Raw genomic sequence first — 20,478 nt, 5'->3', positions numbered from 1 at the left:
ATCATGTCATTGAGACGTCTCAAAGTGCTTCACAGAATATACTGTAAAGTGGATTGACTGAATATTTTGTGGGCGAAACCCGGCAGCCAATCATGCACAGCAGTGTCCCACAAATAGTCATGGATTGAGGGAAACTATTTTTTATTATTTCTTTTTGAAAAGGGGATTATTACTCGCAGAAAGCGATTTGCCAATCGACTATCTTATGGCTAGGTTCCTACTTGCTAGGTAAACAGAGGCATGTGGAGTAAGGAAACTTGCCTAGTGTTTCGCTTCGCCTGGGAATTGAACCCTGGGAACTCTCAGTTGATGCTAGCCAACCGAGAGTGTGCTAACCACTGCACTACAGAACTCCACATGTCGTGAGCAAAGGCTTGGGAAAGGTGGAGCTGGAGGTGGGGGCGGGGGTGGTGAAGAGAAGCATTGCTCAGTTATTAAAACAGAAAGTTCATCTCCTGCATCAAATAAGACATTAACTTGCAAGTTGTGTAATACTGTAGTTAGGATCCAAGCCTCCACCATATCTATATTAGTATTTGAGCAGTAGCGTTCTGAGATATTTGACTGTGGAACTAAATAGCTGAACACTTATTCTGTGCACCATTCACTCCTCCCCAAAATGAATACTTAGAATTGGAAAGCCAAGCTAAAGGATCAGTATATTCTGAACACAGAGAAGTCTTCTTCCTTCATTTCTTGCCCTCGAGTAACACACACACACACAATTCCATATTCAACACACTGCAACCAAACAACAACAACTTGCATTTATATAACGCCCTTCGCACGGGGTAGTGTCCCGGAGCACTATGGCAACATAAAGAAATGCAGTGAAGCAAATTATATATCACTAGATTTCCAACTGTACCAAAAGCCAACTGGCTTATATGGAGAATACTGTACAGCTTTTATTTACAATTATCTTGAAGGTACATTTACGTCTTGGCCAGATAAAGTTTGATAACCAGCCAGGCTGTGGTTATTGTTGAGCACACTGAGCTTCAGCTGGGGCCTGCGACGACACGTGGATGACTGGGCTGAACTTCTGCCGTTGGAGTTTGTTTTCGCTTTTAAGCTCTTCTGTTTCTTTCTCCACAACCTTCTCCTCTGCCATTTGTAGCTTGACCTCAGCCCTGGGCAGCCTACAGGCAGAGCATTCAAACAATCTTCCATTTCACGGGATTAATCATTCAGAACAGACCAAAGCACAGAAATTTATCCAACATCAATCTCGCTCCCTCCCTCCGAATCACATATTCACAGTCACACTTCAGATGAGACTAAAGTTATAGCAAATAGCTTCAATTAAGCTTCCTGAAGGCTTTAAAATTTGAGTCCACCATAGTAATCGGATTTGTGTTGAGAAAGAAGCGAGGTCATCTTAAGTGGGGACCTAATATAAAAATCTGAACTGTACAATCTGCTCGACTGTTTCCCACTCACCACTAACAGAAATACTTTTGATAATAATAATCCCTGCATTTGATATTGTGACGTCTCAAAGTGCTTCACAGAATATACTGTAAAGTGAATTGACTGTATATTGTGGGCGAAACACGGCAGCCAATCGTGCACAGCAGTGTCCCACAAACAGTTGTGGATTCAGTGACTAAATTATTTTTTTGAAGGAATTATTACCTCTGGAAAAGCAATACGCCAATTGACTAACAAAGGAGTTCCACTTACTGCTAGGTAAACAGAGGAGTAACAAACTTGCCCAACGTTTCGCCCTGCCCGGGAATCAAACCCAGGTCATCTCACTTGCGAGGCTAGTGCTCCAACCACTACGCTACAGGACTCCACAATAATGATTCAAGTTCACACTGTGGTAGAAATCGCTTAAGGTTTATGAATTTTAGTGGATTATTCTGTGGTTACTAACATTTGTTATTGAACTGTTTCAAATGTTGGATAAATACATGAGCTGGTCAGTCTACAAAACATTAAAAAATATAACTTATAGCAATTACAAATCAATCATTTACACACACATACTACCATGCCCAAAATATATTCCAACCTCACAAAATGATTATAATTTCATGAACCAGCCTAAATCCTAAATGTAACCAGTGCTCAATTCAGCACTTGATTAAAATGCACAAATGATCTTTTGTTCCGATTGAAATATGACAAATTTAAATTGTAACTACAGTATATTAAAATAATAAAATCCTACTCCAGTACCAACATCCAGTTATTAGATTTCACTAGAATAGGAACGCTGGAAATTTAGAGCTAGATATTTGCTGCATTAAGTCTTTCACCACTGAGTCTTTCAATTGATAATGGAATCTAAATCCTATTTTCAACAAAGATTTAACATGTGAGAATTAAGTACTTGGAGATAGTCACAGACATGTGCTATTAAAACAACTAGGAATGCAGAGCCTATAAACCATAGACTGAAACACTGAGGGACCATGGGATGAGGGGAGTGAAGAGGAGTGGATGCTACGCTGTCATGAAATTACAGTAAATCACAGATTAACTCTTCACTTCAGAAAACATTTAGCTAATGTGTAAAGAAAAATCCATAGTATACTGGACTGACAATTTACATGGCTATTAATAAGATGAACAAATAATGAATCCACAATAAAACAATGATTTAACCCTTTTAATTACTGTAAGCAAGTTTGAAAACTAAAAGTTACCACTGAGTGTTGTCAATTAATCATAAGAAATGTGATGTGGCCTACTCAGTATTCAAAGGGTTAAATACTAGAAAGAAATGAACTGTACCAGTGTCAATACCACATCTGAGACTCCAAGGATTGGAGCATGGTGAAACATCACTTTCAAGTTGGATTTGGCTGAGTGTAAAATGCAGCAGTGTATTTTAAAAAATCCCAGTTTGGATTAATGTTGCAACTAAGAGTAACCTGGAGAAGCAGCATCGGTGGAGGCTTGAGCCAGGGCACAAGGCGTACAGCAGTTGCAATTTGTATACAACAACCTTGTTTCCACACCGAAACACACTGATTAATTAGTTAGAGGGGAAGTCATGCAGGAGAAATATAGTAAAGATTGACGTGACAGATTTTATTGTGTTTTACACAATAAAACCATGTGGATTGTACCATGGCAGGTTGAAGCAGAGCGAAAATGTTTTCAGTGGTTTGATTTTTCACCAGTTTACGTTCATCAAGATGGACATTGGTCTAGATTCCACTTCACACCAAGATTTTTTACAACCTTTTTAAGGAAGAGCTGAAATAAACATTGATTTCATCGGATACTGTACCTGGACAGTAACACAGAGGAGTGAGAAACACCACTGAATACCAGAAGGAAGCTCCAAATGTGAGTGTTGATTGCAGATTGGGGTGTTTTAGAAGATGTGCCTGGACCATTAAAGGAGACCCAGTATGAAAGTGATATTAGAAGTCAAAATAAGATTTGTTTACAGCTTTTGGCACCTTGTACAATGGGCATCTTTCACTGGCTTCAAAATGTGGGAGATGCAACTTGAACTATGACTTACCCCAGATCTGTGACCTCAAACGCTACTCAACCTGGCTGCTCCTTTCACTCAGGGAACACTCACCTGCTTCATGTCCCCTGCCATATCCACCCCTTCAGCCATTCTGCCCCCTCTCTCTGCAACTCCATCCTGGAGCCTCTCCAACTCACCTCCTCTCTACCTTCACCTGCTCAGGCTTGCTTGTCTGTGAACTAATCAAGGTCTGTGACATCGGCACAGAGTCAGTGGAATATTTCCAATAATCCACTCTGCACTTAGTGCTCATGGCCAGCCAGAGGAGGCCAGCACTATGAGACATTCTCCTGATGTGAAACACGCTACCGAAATATAAGTTGTATTGTATAGAGTTCCAAAAACAATAATGCTCCCAGGCCATATGTTACTGCTCTCCATTTGCTACTAATCATGTCTCTTAATTCCGCCTAAAGTGTTGCAATTCGTCTCCATACCTTCCTCTTTGACCACACCTTTGGTCACCCTCATACACCCTCCTGATCCCAACCCCTTGCTCAGGTGCAAATTCTTGCAGCTGCCATCTGTTGCAGTGATTCTGAGGAGGTTCAGCAATTTAATGAACCTTTGTGCACTGCCTTGCAGAATGGTGCTGTGCCTGCCGTCTCTCCGGCTCACCCCGTTACCAGCAGTGACAGGGCTTCCATTCAACTAACGTTTGCATAAAGCTTTTTTATAATGTTTTTGTTAGTTTTCCATCCCTTCACTTTCTTCCTGTACTTTTTCCATTTCCCTCTGCATTAATGTCTCCATTGTTTTCTCTCCCACCATCACTGGCCTCTGCCGTCTTGCTTTTCATTACACTCAACAGTTTCTACTAATCATGTGTCTTAACAACAGTTCTCTCCATCGGTTTACACTCATCACCTCTCAGCTCTATCATGACTCAAAATCAATGTTCACGTTCTCTGATTCGGTCTTCCTGTGGTGCCATCACTTCTTCTGCGCACAACACAACAGTGCCTTCCATTGTCCGGCTCACTCTGCCTGTTTTGTCCTAGCTTCTTTCACTCTCTCTGTTACTTTTCATTTCCCCCACTCCAACTTTCCTTAGCGTTCTCATTCTTTCACCTCTTCCCAAGGCTGTTAATCTCTTAGTTTCTTTCCTGGTCTTAATAGACTATTGAACAAATTAGTTAAATTGGGTCATAATTGCCCCCCACCCCACCATTTCTGCTATTTTAGATGTTTATTCCCTTCACTTGAAAGTGTTAGAAATATCTATTTGCTGAAATTTCTTCCTTTATCTAGGGTTTGGTTCAAGATTTCCAGAAAGCAGGAGTTCCTGTAGAGTACTCAGATATTGGTGAGATCAAATTAACACTTAGTGGTATGGCAATGGAAAGTAGAAGATTCAGAAGACACAAAAGTAGAAGATTGTATAGAAGTATTTCTTGATTAGACAGAAAAGTTTAACAAATGTTTCTGCAGAAAATAGAAGATAAAGAGCATCACTTTCATATGTGAGCAAGAAGTGAAGGGTGCAAGACAATCATTTTTGCAAGTAGCAAAATAAATATCATGATGGCATTTAGACAATATCAGTACTTGAAAATGCCACAATCTCAAGAAATAAGTGCAAGTTCTTTGTTTTAAGTTTATTGTGACTACATCAGAATTCAAGCAATACCTGCCAGAATCTAGTAATTGGTTGGGGGAGAGGGGTGGGGAATGATTGTGATTGAGTGTGGCCTTGCAAGGCGTGGACAGTAGGATCCTGTCAAAGAATGCAAGGCCCTTTTAAGAAGGCAGGTAACAACCAGACTCCCATACTGTATGGGAATGTAGCATAGGGATTTCAGGGGTCAATTCAGACCTGCCATCTAGGGAATTAGCAGGAGGGAATATAAAAGGGGAATAATATGTTGTCAGTAGCGTGAGGCTTAAAGTCACAAGCTGGAAGGAAGTTTGCTTATATTGTTGTGGAAGGCTGGGTTATTTTTTGGTTTACATATAGGTGTAGACTGCTGTTAAGATTGCCTCAGTTTGCCCTGACCTAGTAAAGCCCACCCGATTACATACAGCAAAATAACCAATATACAGGACTTGGAAACCTATTCTATATCTTCTTTGGCCACACAGAGGTGCTGCTGAGTACACATGAATTTTGAAAAAGTATTTTGTCAACTAAGAAACACCTCTTTCAAAACAAAGGAAAGTGTGCAATGGCTTAAAGGATATGGAAGGAATGGGAAGGGTTGAAGTATGTAATGACACAGAATGGCCTTCTGTTCCTAAACTCCAAACCTCTTTTGGCCCATGGAGGTTTTTTTTATTGGGGGTGGGGAAGGATTAAGACGGATGTTAATTAGAAAAGATGACAGTCTGTATTTGATGAAAGTTCATCACACTAAAAGGAACTTCACTGCATGACACATTGTAAGTTGCCAGAGAACAGTGACAGATGGTCCTTGCTGATATAAACACCATTCTAGTACCCAATAATCAATACCCACCAACCCTCTCCACCTTTTACATTGCTGAGACAATCGAACGTTGGTTACTTAGAATTGGATAGTTCCCATCACTGCCCCAACAGGCCAGGGGGAAACAGTTCCTCATCAACTCTGTGGTTTTAGGAGGGCGGGTGAAGAAAGCCCTTAACTCCTGGGCTCTATACCCTGTTACCTTTAAATCCTACCTAAAGACCTACCTCTTCAACTGTGTCTATGGGCACCTGCGCCTTACTCAACGTTTAACCTGGCCACTGTGCAATGTCCGAGCCCCACCGCGCTGAAGGGAGCTATATGAATGTCAGCAGTTTTTAAAAGTGATGGATGTACTTTGATCCACATATTTTTGGTCCTGGTTTTAAAACAATTTACACCTGCTATTCTGCTATCATATATATGACAAAACAAAGCCTGCATCACCCTTTTGTACGTGAAACCATGACTGATGTCCTGATTAGTAGTTGATCAGTTGATATTGTAAGCATTTAATTTGGAGTTACTAAACATTTGGGAAGCCTGCCAATATGGAATGTCAGTGTAGGTCAAACAGCCAGATTAAGTGAGAAAACTGATGTTAGATTTATGATACATTAGATTTCTAGTGAAAAGAGCAAGTAGGGCATAGCATAGCAAAGTGATTCTGATCTCCTACAGTGCACGCAGCATTCCAGCAGTCAAGACAGTTTATCAGCAGGTTATTTCCATTCAGATGAGCAGCTTTATTTTGAAGTGAAGGTTTAGCCAGATGGAGACTGCATGAATCTAAAGTTGTTATAAAGAAAGTGAGAGAGACCAGGACAGAAAGACAAAATGTAAGTTTCTCGAATTGTTGGGAGACTTTGCACTGTAAATGAGTTACCTAAGTAATATTTACAAATTCCTTAATAAAACGAGCAGCACTTTTGATTTTTAAAATTAAGGTTGTGTTAAAGCTGTCGCACTGATATCACCTGAACACTGGCATCTGAGTGCACTATATGCTAACATGGAGTATTTGTGCCTCCAAGCTCCTGACTGTCACAATCAGGTGATAGTATGATGCCATATTAGATCAATTCTTATATATAAACTGGGAACATTCTATTCTAAACCAGCACTAGTTTGTGACTGGCAACAAATCAGGAATAAATGGGGCAGATGGTGACATTATGCAGAACACTGGTTTCAGTCCACTTCTTTACACACCGATGGCATCTTTCTCAGGCACATGCCAAACAGAAAAAGCATTTACAGAAAGGAAAATAAAAGGAAAGATTGCACTGGCAGTAAGTCGTAACCAATAGATGGTTCATAGGATCACCTTATGCCAGCACTCACTTTGTATTTTTACATCAGTCGAGGCAATATGAAATTAGAAACACAAAAAACTTCATGCCACTCAGGTACCTTTCTTGGTTAAAAACATTCTAGTCTTGTTATAGGCTTTCGAGAGTCCAAACTTTGGGACAACGGCAAGAATCAAACCAAAGAAAGTGAAAACGAGGTACAAAGCGCAGTTCATGCAGAAGAGGAAGAATGCGGCAGGTCTGCAGGGAATTCTGGGCAAAAGCTGAAAGCGAAGCACTGACCTGGGCGAGGGGCACGGCCTGGAGACTTCTGCGTTGCTTCGTTCAGAGAAAACCTGTACATCGCTCGATTCTTCCATGATCCGCACCCTCTTTCCCTCTTTAGAAGATGGCTGGTTGCAGGCAGTTTCCGGCTCTGGTACTTGAATCTCAGTCACAGGCACAGCTCGAGTGGCTGGATTTGGGGGAGAAACTGAAATCTCAGCGTGTAGCTTATCTGTCTGTCTTTTTCTAGTCTCCACCAGCTTTTCAGAAGGTGGAGGAAGGCCAAGTGCAGGAGCTCCACTTGTAGGAGTCTTGTTGGCTGTTTGCTGAGCTTCTTCAGACCCCTCAACTGGAAGCTTCTCTTTCCTGCGGTTCTGTGACCGGTTCTTAAGTTCTGGAATTTGACAGTAATAATAGTAATAATGCTTGCATTTGATGTAGCGCCTTATCACGTCTTCGAGATGTTTCAAAGCGCTTCAGAATATATTGAATTGACTGAATAATTTGTGGGCGAAACGCAGCAGCCAATTGCAGTGTCCCACAAACAGTCGTGGAGTGAGTGACCAAATTCTTCTTATTTTTTTTTGAAGGGATTATTACCCCCGGACAAGTGATCCATCAATTGACTAAAAACCGGGTTCCTACTTATTGCTATGTAAATAGACACGCGTGGAGTAAGGAAACTTGCAGAACATTTTGCCCTGGTCGGGAATCAAACCCAGGTCCTCTCGCTTGCAAGGTGAGTGCTCTAACCATAAGCTACAACATCCACAAATGAGAAATAAATGCCTGCTCATGGGTTAAATTAGTAAGCAGGTGCATACCGGGCATCTCTGTAAACCAAGATTAGATAAAATCTTATGGTTTAGCACCAGGAAACTATAGAAACTAAAATTTCAAAAGGCTAATAATGTAAAAGACGCAAAGAACAAAGTCACTGGGAATCAAAAAGCAGTTGTTACCAACAATACGTATTGTGGGAGCAAAGAAAGCAACAGACAACAAGAACTTGTGTTTATATCAAAAAGGGTAGCATCAGAGTACTGAGTACTCAGTATCAATAGCAGTGCGGTTTGAAAAAGAGCTGAAAAATGGTGGTGACAACCGAAGGCACGGTTGAAGAGGAAAGTATTCAGGTATGATTTGTAGAGCGGAAAAGAGGGGGCAAGGATTGAAACAGAAAGTTCCAGAGATTTGGAGCATAGAGGCTGATAGCACAGCTGTCAACTGTGGAACAAAGGGGACGAGGCATGTGCTGAAGACATAAGCCCCTGAGCAAAGGTGTAGGGGTGAGCAGATCAGAGAGATAAGGAGATATCTGGGCAAGAAGAGATTTAAAAATGAGTGAGGATCTTGAAATCGATTTGTTGTCCAAAAGGGAGCCGGTGGAGCCTAGCAAGAACTTGGTGATGGACGTACACAGCCTGGTGAGGACACAGGCGGCAGAGTTTTAAATCATTTGGATCTATTACTGGTGGAGTTGGGGAGACAGGCTAGGAAAGCATTGGAAAAAAAATCGAGGTGGGAGGTGATGAACGAACGAATAAGACATAGGCAGGATTATAAAATTCAATACCAACTATTAATAACCAATCACCACAGCGTGCCTAATTTTTAAACCGATAAATGTTATGCTCTGTTAGCATGATATAAAGAGGTGCCACAAGGAGACTTTAAAAAGTATAATTGTTGTGTAATCATCTGGAGGCACTGGCCTTGCAGTCTCTGTACACTGTCTGGCACCTGTTAATGGTGGAATACTCCTGAGTTTATCTCAAAATCAAGTTAATGTGCATTAAGGACTTAGAAATCTAATTTAAGATACTGCAAATCAGGATAATTGTCACTTTGAGTGCTTAAAGTAGATAATGAATACTTCTGGAGTTAAGACAACCATCAATACACATGGACTGTCAGAACGTGGCGCTTATTAATCATAATTGTCCAATAGAACAGGTCTTTGCCAGCGAAGGAGATCCTAATATTCCCATACTTTTGAGAAGCTATAAATAATCCTTGCATTTCCATTTAATATGATGAGAAAGCATAATTTGGAGTCCTGTAGCTCAGTGGTTAGAGCACTCGCTTTGCAAGCGAGAGACCTGAGTTCAATTCCAGGCAGAGGGCGAAACCTTGGGCAAGTTTCCTTACTCCAACGCCTAATAATAATCCCTCCAAAACAATACAATAATAAATTGGTCATTTTCAATCTACAACTGTTTGTGGGACATTGCTGTGCGCAATTGGCTGCCGCGTTCGCCCACAAATATACAGTCAATTCACTTTACAGTATATTCTGTGAAGCGCTTTGGGACGTCCTCCCGACGTGAAAAGCGCTATATCAAATGCAAGTATTATTATTATTAAATGTGGCATTGTTCATTGCTAGTTACAAAAATGTAACAGAGACTGTTATGTATCCTACAGGAGTCCATCAGCTAACAGCTGAATAAGGAAACTTGCATTGAATAGCTTACCTTCCTTCCCCATCTTAACGTTATGGCTGGTTTGCAGGATATTGCTGGGTGCAAATTTGTTGCCACATCCGCCTTCAAACAGTCACTACACTTTACCGTAAAATCTTGTGAAGCACTTTGAGATGTCACAATGTCATGATAAGCATTATTATATACTACAAAGGAAGAAACATCTGTGAATTAGCCCAGAAAGAATGGCAGCAATGCTTTGAGAAGCCTCGATGACCTGAGAAGACGCTATATCAAATGCAAGGATTATTATTATAATGATTATAATTATAACAATTATGCAAGCTTTCCAAAAAATCATTTGAATCCCTAGATAAATCCATGAAAATAACTACCTTATATTTGCCCACAAATGATGCCAGAGGACTGGAGGGTTGGAAATGTTACTCCCCTGTACAAAAAGGGGGAGAAGGATAAACCCGGGAACTACAGGCCAGTCAGCTTAAAGTCAGAAGTAGGGAAACTTCTAGTGATGTTGACATAGTATATACGGATTTTCAAAAGGACTTTGATAAAGTGCCACATAATAGACTTGTTAGCAAAATTGAAGCCCATAGTATTAAAGGGACATGGATACAAAACTGGTTGGAAGACAGAAAGCAGAGAGCAGTGGTGAACGGTTGTTTTTCTGACTGGAGGGAAGTATACAGTGATGTCCCCCAGGGGTCAGTATTAGGACCACTGCTCTTTTTAATCCATATAAATGACCTGGATCTGGGTATAGGGAGCCCAATATCCAAGTTTGCAGATGATACAGAGCTAGGAAAAGTGGTAACCAGTGAGCAGTGAGGACACAGATTTAAGATACTTGTCAAGAGAACCAGCGGGGAGATGAGGAGAATTTTTTTCACACAGCAAGTTGTTCGGATCTGGAATGCATTGCTTGAAAGGGTGGTGGAAGCAGATTCGATAACAACTTTCAAGAGAGATGTGGATAGATATTGGGGAGGACAAATTTGCAGGACTATGGGGAGAGAGTGGGGGAATGGGATTGATTTGGTTAGCTCTTTTGAAAGAGCCGGCATATGCACGATGAGCCGAATGGCCTCCTTCTGTGCTGTATAATTCTACGATTCTAAATAGTCTTGGCATAAAATCCTGTGAAGTGCTTTAAGACTTTTTAACGCAGTGGGAAACGTTACATCAAATTCAAAGATTATTATTATTACCTTCTGGTTCATATTTCAGCTTCATCTCATCCAGTTTGATTCGAAGTTTCATGTTCTCACTCTGACATTGCTTCAGTTGTCTCTCATTGCTGTAAAGTTTACGTTCAACTTCGAGGACCCGTTGGCTCTCTGCAAGAGCTTTCATACGTTGCAAAGACAGCTCATCATTCAGAGTCTTACTCTCCTTCCTAATAAAATGGAAAGTCCAAAACAGTTTCACACATTTTGCACAAGCAGTTTACCGTCAAAAGTTTACCTCAAGTGGACTATTTTGTACCAATGTGTAATTATAGTAAAACGCCGCTAGAACACAGTAGTTGGGGCTGCTTAATCTCCAAACCCACATTATAACCACCAATAGCATGCCCGACGAGATTACCAACCCATAGCAAGCCAGTCTGTCTTCAATGTTAAACACATGTCAGACTTCTGGGACATTAGGTCAACATCAATGTCACTTCCTGTGAAAGCTCCTGACCTCACAGCACACAACCTAACCTCCTTATGGTAGCAGGTTAGCATAAGTAGTTTGATTGTGCATTGGTGGTGAGCTGCTGACTCACTGGACGTGGAGTCCTGTAGCTCAGTGGTTAGAGCGTTCGCTTTGCAAGCGAGAGACCTGAGTTCAATTCCAGGCAGGGGCGAAACCTTGGGCAAGTTTCCTTACTCCACACAGAGCCTAATAATAATCCCTCCAAAAACAATAAAATTGGTCATTTTCAATCTACGACTGTTTGTGGGACATTGCTGTGCGCAATTGGCTGCCGCGTTCGCCCACAAATATACAGTCAATTCACTTTACAGTGTGTTCTGTGAAGCGCTTTGGGACGTCCTCCAGACGTGAAAAGCGCTACATCAAATGCAAGGATTATTATTATTATTATTTGGCATGCAGGAAGCTGGCAACAATTTCTCAGGGCTTCAACCTTTAAAGCAAACCCACCTAAAATATTAATAATCCTTACATTTGATATAGCGCCTTTCACATCAGAGGGAGTCCCAAAGTGACTTGTACTGTATATTTAAAGAAAACGACCAGAAAACGACCTGACAAATCTGGTCAATCCTTGGTTTAATCAGTGTGTTTTGTTTACTATACCTGTAGCATGTTCTGATCAAACCTCCATACACTATAAAGATACTCCAATCTCAGAGAGGAGGCTTTGATTAAAACTAAAACTGTAATGAATATAAACATGTGAGAACCACTGCCCATGATCACCCTGAACCTACTTGGCATTGTTCAGTTGCAGCTTCAACAATTCAACGTAGTATTGGCTGTCGCCAAGTTCTGAAGCCTCAACCTCGTGATTCTCCACAAGATCATGATTCATCTGAAAATGACAAAAAAAATCCGACAGCTGGTTATGAAGAGCCTGCTAAGAGTCATGGAGATAATTCTACACTTTAACAATGAAGTCAGATAAACATCTACCTGGGGTTTCCCATCTTCATTGGGGATCATTTACAAAGAAGCCAGTGAATGATTGAGCCATCGCTCTAGTTGCAGCTAAGATATGTAAAAGCCAAAGAGCACATCCGGGTCCCGACAACCTCAGAATTATAGAAATTTACTGAAGACCCATCCAGTCTACACCAGCTCTTGTCCATTCAATCCCACTGCTCTGCTTACACCCATAACTGAAATATCGTCCTCAAAACTTTAATTCCAATCTTTTTAGCCTCTAAATAATTGTTTTTAAAAGAAACATGGGTTTTTATTTCACTTCATAATGTTCTTTACATAGAAGATTACAAAGAGATCCAGATTAATTCACTGAATGAGTATAAATATAAATAATGAAGAATCCTTGCATTTTATATAGCGCCTTTCACATGAGGACATCTCAAAACACTTTGCAGGATTTACAGTAAAGTGCAGTGACTGAATATTGCAGGTGAATGCGGTAATTTGCACACAGTAATGCCACACAAACAGCCATAAAGTTGATTGACCAATTTTATTTAGCTCGCCAGGAGATACTCCCTTCTCTTTTCCAATAGTGCTACAGGACATTTTAACGTTCACCTGAAAAGACCGACTGGACCTTGGTTTAACATCTCATCTGAAGAATGGTGTTCAAAATAAAAAAGGGATTTGATTAGATAGATACAAAGAAACTATTTACTCTGGTGGGGGAATCCAGAACAAGGGGACATAATCTTAAATGTCCAAAGCTAGGACATTTAGGAGTGAAATCATGAAACAATTCAAATTTTTAAGGCTGAGATTGATAGATTTTTGTTAGGTAAGGGTATTGAGGGACATAGAGCAAAGGCGGGTAAATGGATTTGCGATACAGATCAGCCATGATCTATTAGAATGGCGGAACAGGCTCAAGGGGCTGAATGGCATGGAACTCACCGTTACAAACTGGCATCAAAATATTTATGAGGAAACTTGATGCACGCATGGGGGAGTAGGAGAGGGCATTAGGAGGGGCGGGGGCTCATGTGGAGTATGAACACTGGAACGAGTTCAGATGAGTGGCCTCTTCTTGTGCAGTAAACTTCTTTGCAATTTGGATTCAAATGTTGAGTACAATACAGAGCTTCCATGCTTTTATTACCTCCTGTTTCTCTAAGCGTCTCAGTTTTACTAATAGAGCTTGAATCTCATTATTCTTCTGTGCCAGCATCGACTGCAGACGTTCCAACTGGCCAGGGTCTGAATGTGAGCCTTTCAGCTGCAACAGTGTGGCTATCTGCATCTAATGGGGAAAGAAGACAGTGTGATATAGCCAGAAAGACATGCCCATGAATGGCTTCAGCTGTTATTATTAGAGAACGGGTTGCTGCTTTAGATTTTTATTAAAGCAAATAAGAGTTTGAAAAGAAAAATAAATTCTATGCAGATCTGTGAGGCCTACAGGGTTTTGCACAAAGACGCAGCAACTATTTCTGCAGGGGAAAGACAATGAAAAATAGGGCTTTCAGGGCAGTTAGTGCACGAGAGCTACGTAAGAGATCATGGCTGACCTTCAGACCTAACTCTAATCTGCCCTGTCCCCATATCCCTCTATTTTTTAAAAATCTATCAGTCTCTTCAAGGCTGAGACGGATAGATTTTTAAAAAAAATAGAGGGATTAGGGGATATGGGGATAGGGCAGGTAATCAGAGTTAGGTCTGAAGATCAGCCATGATCTGATCGAATGGCGGGGCAGGCTCGAGGGCCCGAATGGCCTACTCCTGCTCCTAATTCTTATGTTCTAAAAGCAAAATAAAGCAAGTACACAGATACCCGCATACAGAGACTCATGATCGGCACTGGAGGAGGTTTGTAAGTGCTGTGCCGGTCAGCAGTGAGAACCTGCTTACTAATAATAATAATCCTTGCATTTGATATAGCGCTTTTCACGTCGGGAGGACGTCCCAAAGCGCTTCACAGAACACACTGTAAATTGAATTTACTGTATATTTGTGGGCGAACGCGGCAGACAATTACGCACAGCAATGTCCCACAAACAGTCGTAGATTGAAAATGACCAATTTATTATTGTTTTTGGTTTTGGAGGGATTATTATTAGGCTCTGTGTGGAGTAAGGAAACTTGCCCAAGGTTTCGCCCTCTGCCTGGAATTGAACCCAGGTCTCTCGCTTGCAAAGCGAGTGCTCTAACCACTGAGCTACAGGACTCCACTGATCTCTTTGTTCTTTCTGCACATTCATTAAGTAAACTTTTGTTTACTTAAGTTCAGCAATTTTGTTTAGAATAACTGTATAGTAAATGTGGGGTATAGATATTTTAAGGAAATCACAGAAAGCTGCAGTCAAAACATTCAGATCATTTCTCAGGAGAAGAAATTAACATCTTGACTGAAAAGAAATGGTTATCATGAATTATATTAAAAAAAGCGCAACACAAGTCAGTTTAAGATTCGAAGGGTCATGGACCCGAAACGTTGACTCACTTTCCTTTCTCCATAGCTGCTGCCTGACCTGCTAAGTGTTCCCAGCGACTTCTGTTTTTGTTTCAGATTTCCAACATCTGCAGTATTTTGCGTTCAGTTTAAGCTTTACTGGGGAGAGTCTGAGGACTGAGGCTAGATTTCAGACCGTACCTTCATTCTGTGGAGCTGCTGGCGGGAGAATGCGTGCTGTTTCTGCAATGACTGATATTGGACTCTCATACCAATCAGTTGTCGTTCCATCATTGCCCTACGATCTTCTACCTACATCAAGAGGAAAGAAGCAAACAACAAGGGTTTGTTGAGTAAACCAACCATTAAGTAGGTACCATTTCCATACAAACCAAGAAGCTATTTTGTTCCGGGAACCCAAAGGTTACTTTGGGTCATCGCGTGGGATCATCAGTGGTCTCTGATAACATCCAAGGATGTTTAATTTTAAATGAAAAAATGGCACTTAGTTAGCTGTATACAATTCTGCTCTTAGCTTCATTATGTGAGCACACACTGACACTGTCAATATGAAGATATTCTAGTCACAAGGCTCATAGGCATTAAACCACAGGTGTAGAAGATTTATGAATTCAAATCATTCTTAATCAGGTCTGAACTGGCTACAAAGTGACTTACATGGTCTTGCAATGGAATATCAGAGTCAATCCTCTGTGACAGTCTCTAGTCTAGTTTCTGAGCCCGGCAGGTCCGCAGTACTCCAGAGTACTGCTGATGGCAGCCTAGCCTATGAGCAGAATTGGGTGTGGCAGACCAATCAGTGGGGTCAGAGAATCTTCCCACTCAGCTCCTGGTAAATCTGCAAACCAAAGCTCTAACACATAGAGTGTGCTATACAGCCAAGTCGTGGGAAGCTTGCCGCACAATGAAGTTAGGCGGTTTTAGCTGATTAGACTCCAGCATACACCAACACACACTCTGGAGATCCCCAAGACTTGGCTCTGGAAAAAACACCAGTCATTTCTCTATACGAATGCTTTTAGGAACTCATACAGAAGGTCATGATCCCAGAACTGAGAGGTTATACCTATCAGGAAAGGCTGAACATACTTGGACTCTTTTCTCTTGAAGAGGGTAAGGGGTGACCTGATAGAGGTCTTTAAAATGATGGAAGGTTTTGATAGGGTAGACGTAGGGAAGATGTTTCACTTGTGGGGAGATCAAAACCAGGGGACATTAATATAAAATAGTCACAAATAGATCAATAGGGAAGTTAGAAGAAATTACTTCACACAGAGAGTAGTGGGAATGTGGAACATGTTACCACAAGGAGTTGTTGAGGCAAATAGGATAGATGTATTTAAAGGAAAGCTGATAGGTACATAAGGAGAAAGGAATAGAAGGTTATGCTTGAAGGCTTAGCTGAGGAAGGGCAGGAGAAGGCTCATGTGGAGCAGAAACACCAGCATAGACCATTTGGACCAAATGGCCTGTTTCTGTGCTGTATATTCTAATGTATTCTAATGTCATAAGAAGGACCTGACAAAAAGTTATCGACCTGAAACATTAACTAATTTTCCTCTCTCCATAGCTGCTGCCTGACCTGCTGCGACTTCTGTTTTTATTTCATAAGAAGGAGTCTGTTACCAATATAAAGGAGATTTACACCAACAGTTGTAGAATAGCGACTGGCTACCCACTCCTGGGAAATAGCTCCGGTACCTCTGCAAACAGTGAGTTCCCTTTACTGTTGGGGTTTTGAGCATCTTGTAAGGTCTGGTCCAACTGAATCTGCAGCTCCTGATTAACAACTCGTGCTTTCTGGATTTGGAAACAAAATATTTGGATCACTGGACAAATCACACAAATAACATTTTAAAAATGTTTATACATACAAATACACGAATATTCTTCTGTTCATTAAACTGGAGAGTAAATATTTCACTGGGTGTTGTGTTCTTATTGCAGCACCTCCTTAAGGACCAGGTTCTCACCTGATATTCATGCTTGAAGCTCATTTTAGACACAATCCGCACCAAACTCTACAATGACCATCAGCCCAATCCTCGCCAGACTCAGTTAAAGGTTATCACCTTCACATCCGCAACATTGCCCGGCTCCGGCACTGCCCCACCTCTCAGGCCACCGAAACCCTCATCCACGCATACATCACATCTAGGCTCGAAAATGCCAGCTCCCTGATTGTCAGCCTTCCCAACTGTTCCCTCCACAAGCTGCAGATCATCCAGAACTCCGCAGCTCGAGTCCTCTCCTGCATCAGGCTCAGTGACCCTGTCACTTCCACCTTTGCCCAGCTCCATTGGCTCCTCATCCCCAGAGGACAGAGTCCAAAATCTTACACTCCACCCTCCCTGATCCCGATCCTCAGCTCAGGCCCAAATCCCTGACTGTCCAGCGTCTTGGGACGTCCTCTCGACGTAAAAAGCGCTATGCAAATGTAATTTTGTATTGTATATAAATCCCTCTATGCCCTGGCATCTCACCATCTCTCTAATCTCTGCATACCCCAACCTTCTACCCCCATTACGCCAGTCATAATGGCTCTAGCCTTTGGAACTCTCCACTGTGCCCCTTCTCTATTCATGTTCACCTCCCACCATAAAACCTACCTCTTTGACCATTCCTATAATCATCTATCTTCCCCTACCCCCAGCCCCAGCTCAACATCCAACTCAGCTGTACTGAAGGACTCCAAGACGTTATCCTACATGAAGAGTGCAGGGCACTATATGCTGTAAGTTGTAGTTGATTTGATTCAGGAGTTTGGGCAATAAACAAATGTTGAAGTACCAGGCTGTGAACCCACCTCCAGTGAGTTGCTGTATGAAACTGCCTCCTTCTCTTGATCCTCCTTTTCCTCTTCCAGTCTCTCCACGTGACGTCTCAAATTACCATTAGCCAGTTCCAGCTGCTCGTGACGATAAACCATTTCATTATATTCTTCCTGCAGCTTGACCTGCAACCAGACACACCAGACTCGGCAAAGGGTTTCAAACCAAGGATCCTGCGATAGTGCTAGACATCCCTGACTTTGGTAGGATGCAATACATTGATCGTCAGAACTGATAAGAATAAGGGTGGCATGTCAAGTAAGTGTGTCCACACAAAGTACCATAAGGTAGGTTACAAGTGAGCATTACAGTCTCAGACATGTCATTGTATGTAGAAGTGAAACAAGAGCCCTATCTATGGGGGAACAACCGAGGATGCCACCTGTAGTAGTCAGTTATGGATTAGCAATAAGAGTTATTATAAACAGGAGGTTTCAATGAAATTCTTCAGCCCATTCGATTTAGTTGTCCCAGACTACCCAGCCATTACAGTATCAGGACAGTTCTTAAAATGCCACTGTATCCTTTGGTAAAATGATCCAGTACAGGGAGAGCATAGACTTAAAATCGGAGCCAAGAGTTAGAGCTGAGGTCAGAAAGCATTTCTTGACCCAGATGGTTGTGAAGATGGGAATGTTCCTCCACAGAAAGCTTAGCAGCAGAATCAACAGGGATATTTAAGAGTGAGATAGGTAGATACTTGGGTAAAAGAGGTATAAAGGGGTATTGCGAAAGGTTAGGGCATTAGGATTAAAAGATCTGCCAAGATCTAATAAACTGGCGAAAAAATATGATAGGTTGAGCCACTCTGAACTAGATTCAATAAAATGAGTGAACACAAACAAGGATAGAAATATTCCAAACTTCACACCTTCACAGCTTCGAGTTCCATGTTCTCCACTTGAAGACTCATCACTTCTGATGACATGGTTTCTTGAGCACGCTCAGACAAGCTTCGCAACTCTTCACTCTTGGAAATGAGCAGGTCATTCTGGTGTTTGAGTTTGTGCCTGAGCTGTTTCTCACAGAGCTGAGCTTCGTCCAGATCAAACTTCAACTTCTCCATCTAGTAATACGTGGACACGCACATTCACAAACAGCCCAAAGAGGCATTTAGCACAGTCAGATTTATTTTTAATATAAATTTCAGAGTTGAATAATGGGAGTAAAGGACATAACAATTCTGCAGCTTAAACCATATGTTTTCTCAGTGTGGAAAGACACTACTTTAATTTAACAATTGAAAAACACAAGCCGACAAGAATTGTGAATGTTCAGACTGGTGGATGGGCTTCTCAGCTATCTCTCCCCCAAGATGCATCCATCACTCTACAATACTGTTGGGTTGTGCGCAGGGATGCACTGCACGCTGGAACAAAATCATCTCAGTAATCTTAACCTCTTCCAGCAAAACTCCAGCACAACGGAGGAGAAAATCACCACATCTTTAAGAAGTTACAAATTCTTCCAACAATACAGTAAACACGATAAAAAGGTACACACTGAACAGCCAAGGTCTGTATCTGGACTTTCAAGGCTCAAATGGGGTTGTTACTGCAGCGAAGAGCAGATCATTACCAGCCTGCAGAACAACTTGAACATTCACACTGCTGGCTTGTGGATCAAGCAGAGCCACTGCCCGCACTCCTTGCTCTCTAACCTCAGACCCACCTACTCTAAATCAATAATAATAATCCTTTCATTTGGTATAGTAATAATAATCATTTACATTTAATATGCAAATGGCGGATGGAGAGCGGGGGGGGGGGGCGGATGGAGAGCGGGGGGGGGGGGGGATGGGGAGCGGGGGGGGGGGCGGATGGGGAGCGGGGGGGGGCGGATGGGGAGCGGGGGGGGGGGCGGATGGGAGCGGGGGGGGGCGGATGGAGAGCGGGGTGGAGCAGAGAAGGTTACGAGGAGACCTAATAGAGGTCTTCAAAATCATGAGGGGATTTGATAGGTTAGAAAGGGAAAAACTGTTTCTCTCTCGATCCACCCCCCTCTCTCGCTCTCGATCCACCCCCCTCTCTCGCTCTCGATCCACCCCCCTCTCTCGCTCTCGATCCACCCCCCTCTCTCGCTCTCGATCCACCCCCCTCTCTCCCTCTCCATCCAGCCCCCTCCCTCCCTCGCTCTCCATCCAGCCCCCTCCCTCCCTCGCTCTCCATCCAGCCCCCTCCCTCCCTCGCTCTCCATCCAGCCCCTCCTCCCTCGCTCTCGATCCACCCCCCTCCTCCTCGCTCTCGATCCACCCCCTCCCTCCCGCTCTCGATCCACCCCTCCTCCTCGCTCCATCCAGCCCTCCCCTCCCTCGCTCTCGATCCAGCCCCCTCCTCCCTCCTCTGGAATCCAGCCCCCTCCCTCCCTCCTCTGGATCCAGCCCCCTCCTCCTCGCTCTCCATCCGCCCCCCCCCTCGCTCTCCATCCGCCCCCCCCCGCTCTCCATCCGCCCCCCCCTCTCCATCGCTCTCCATCCGCCCCCTCCCCCCCGCTCTCCATCCAGCCCTCCCTCCCTCGCTCCCATCCAGCCCCCTCCTCTCCATCCCCCCTCCCTCCCTCGCTCTCATGCCCCCTCCCTCCCTCCTCTCGATCCAGCCCCTCCCTCCCTC

The 20,478-nt window shown here is 42.7% G+C and overlaps 1 protein-coding gene across 3 annotated transcripts in view; it reads right to left on the bottom strand.

The window, feature by feature from the left end:
• Positions 1–761: 761 nt before the first annotated feature.
• Positions 762–20,478, bottom strand: part of spdl1 (spindle apparatus coiled-coil protein 1) — a 51,911-nt gene continuing 32,194 nt past the window's right edge. For 2 of the 3 annotated variants that reach the window (XM_042339433.1, XM_042339434.1), the window contains exons 4-12: positions 18,741–18,935; positions 17,845–17,994; positions 16,740–16,838; positions 15,219–15,329; positions 13,728–13,868; positions 12,391–12,491; positions 11,158–11,345; positions 7,521–7,896; positions 762–1,142 (exon numbers count right to left, since the gene is read on the bottom strand). In XM_042339433.1, coding sequence (XP_042195367.1) covers positions 980–1,142; positions 7,521–7,896; positions 11,158–11,345; positions 12,391–12,491; positions 13,728–13,868; positions 15,219–15,329; positions 16,740–16,838; positions 17,845–17,994; positions 18,741–18,935 — 1,524 coding nt within the window. In that variant the 3' untranslated portion in view covers positions 762–979. The remainder of the gene's footprint in view (positions 1,143–7,520; positions 7,897–11,157; positions 11,346–12,390; positions 12,492–13,727; positions 13,869–15,218; positions 15,330–16,739; positions 16,839–17,844; positions 17,995–18,740; positions 18,936–20,478) is intronic. The other variant, XM_042339435.1, reaches the window with a different exon arrangement.

This window comes from Callorhinchus milii, unplaced genomic scaffold (genome assembly GCF_018977255.1).
Source record: "Callorhinchus milii isolate IMCB2004 unplaced genomic scaffold, IMCB_Cmil_1.0 Scaffold12, whole genome shotgun sequence".
Lineage (NCBI taxonomy): Eukaryota > Metazoa > Chordata > Chondrichthyes > Chimaeriformes > Callorhinchidae > Callorhinchus > Callorhinchus milii.
Note: the sequence above shows the minus strand (reverse complement) of the source record. Positions and strands in the feature narration are given on the sequence as shown.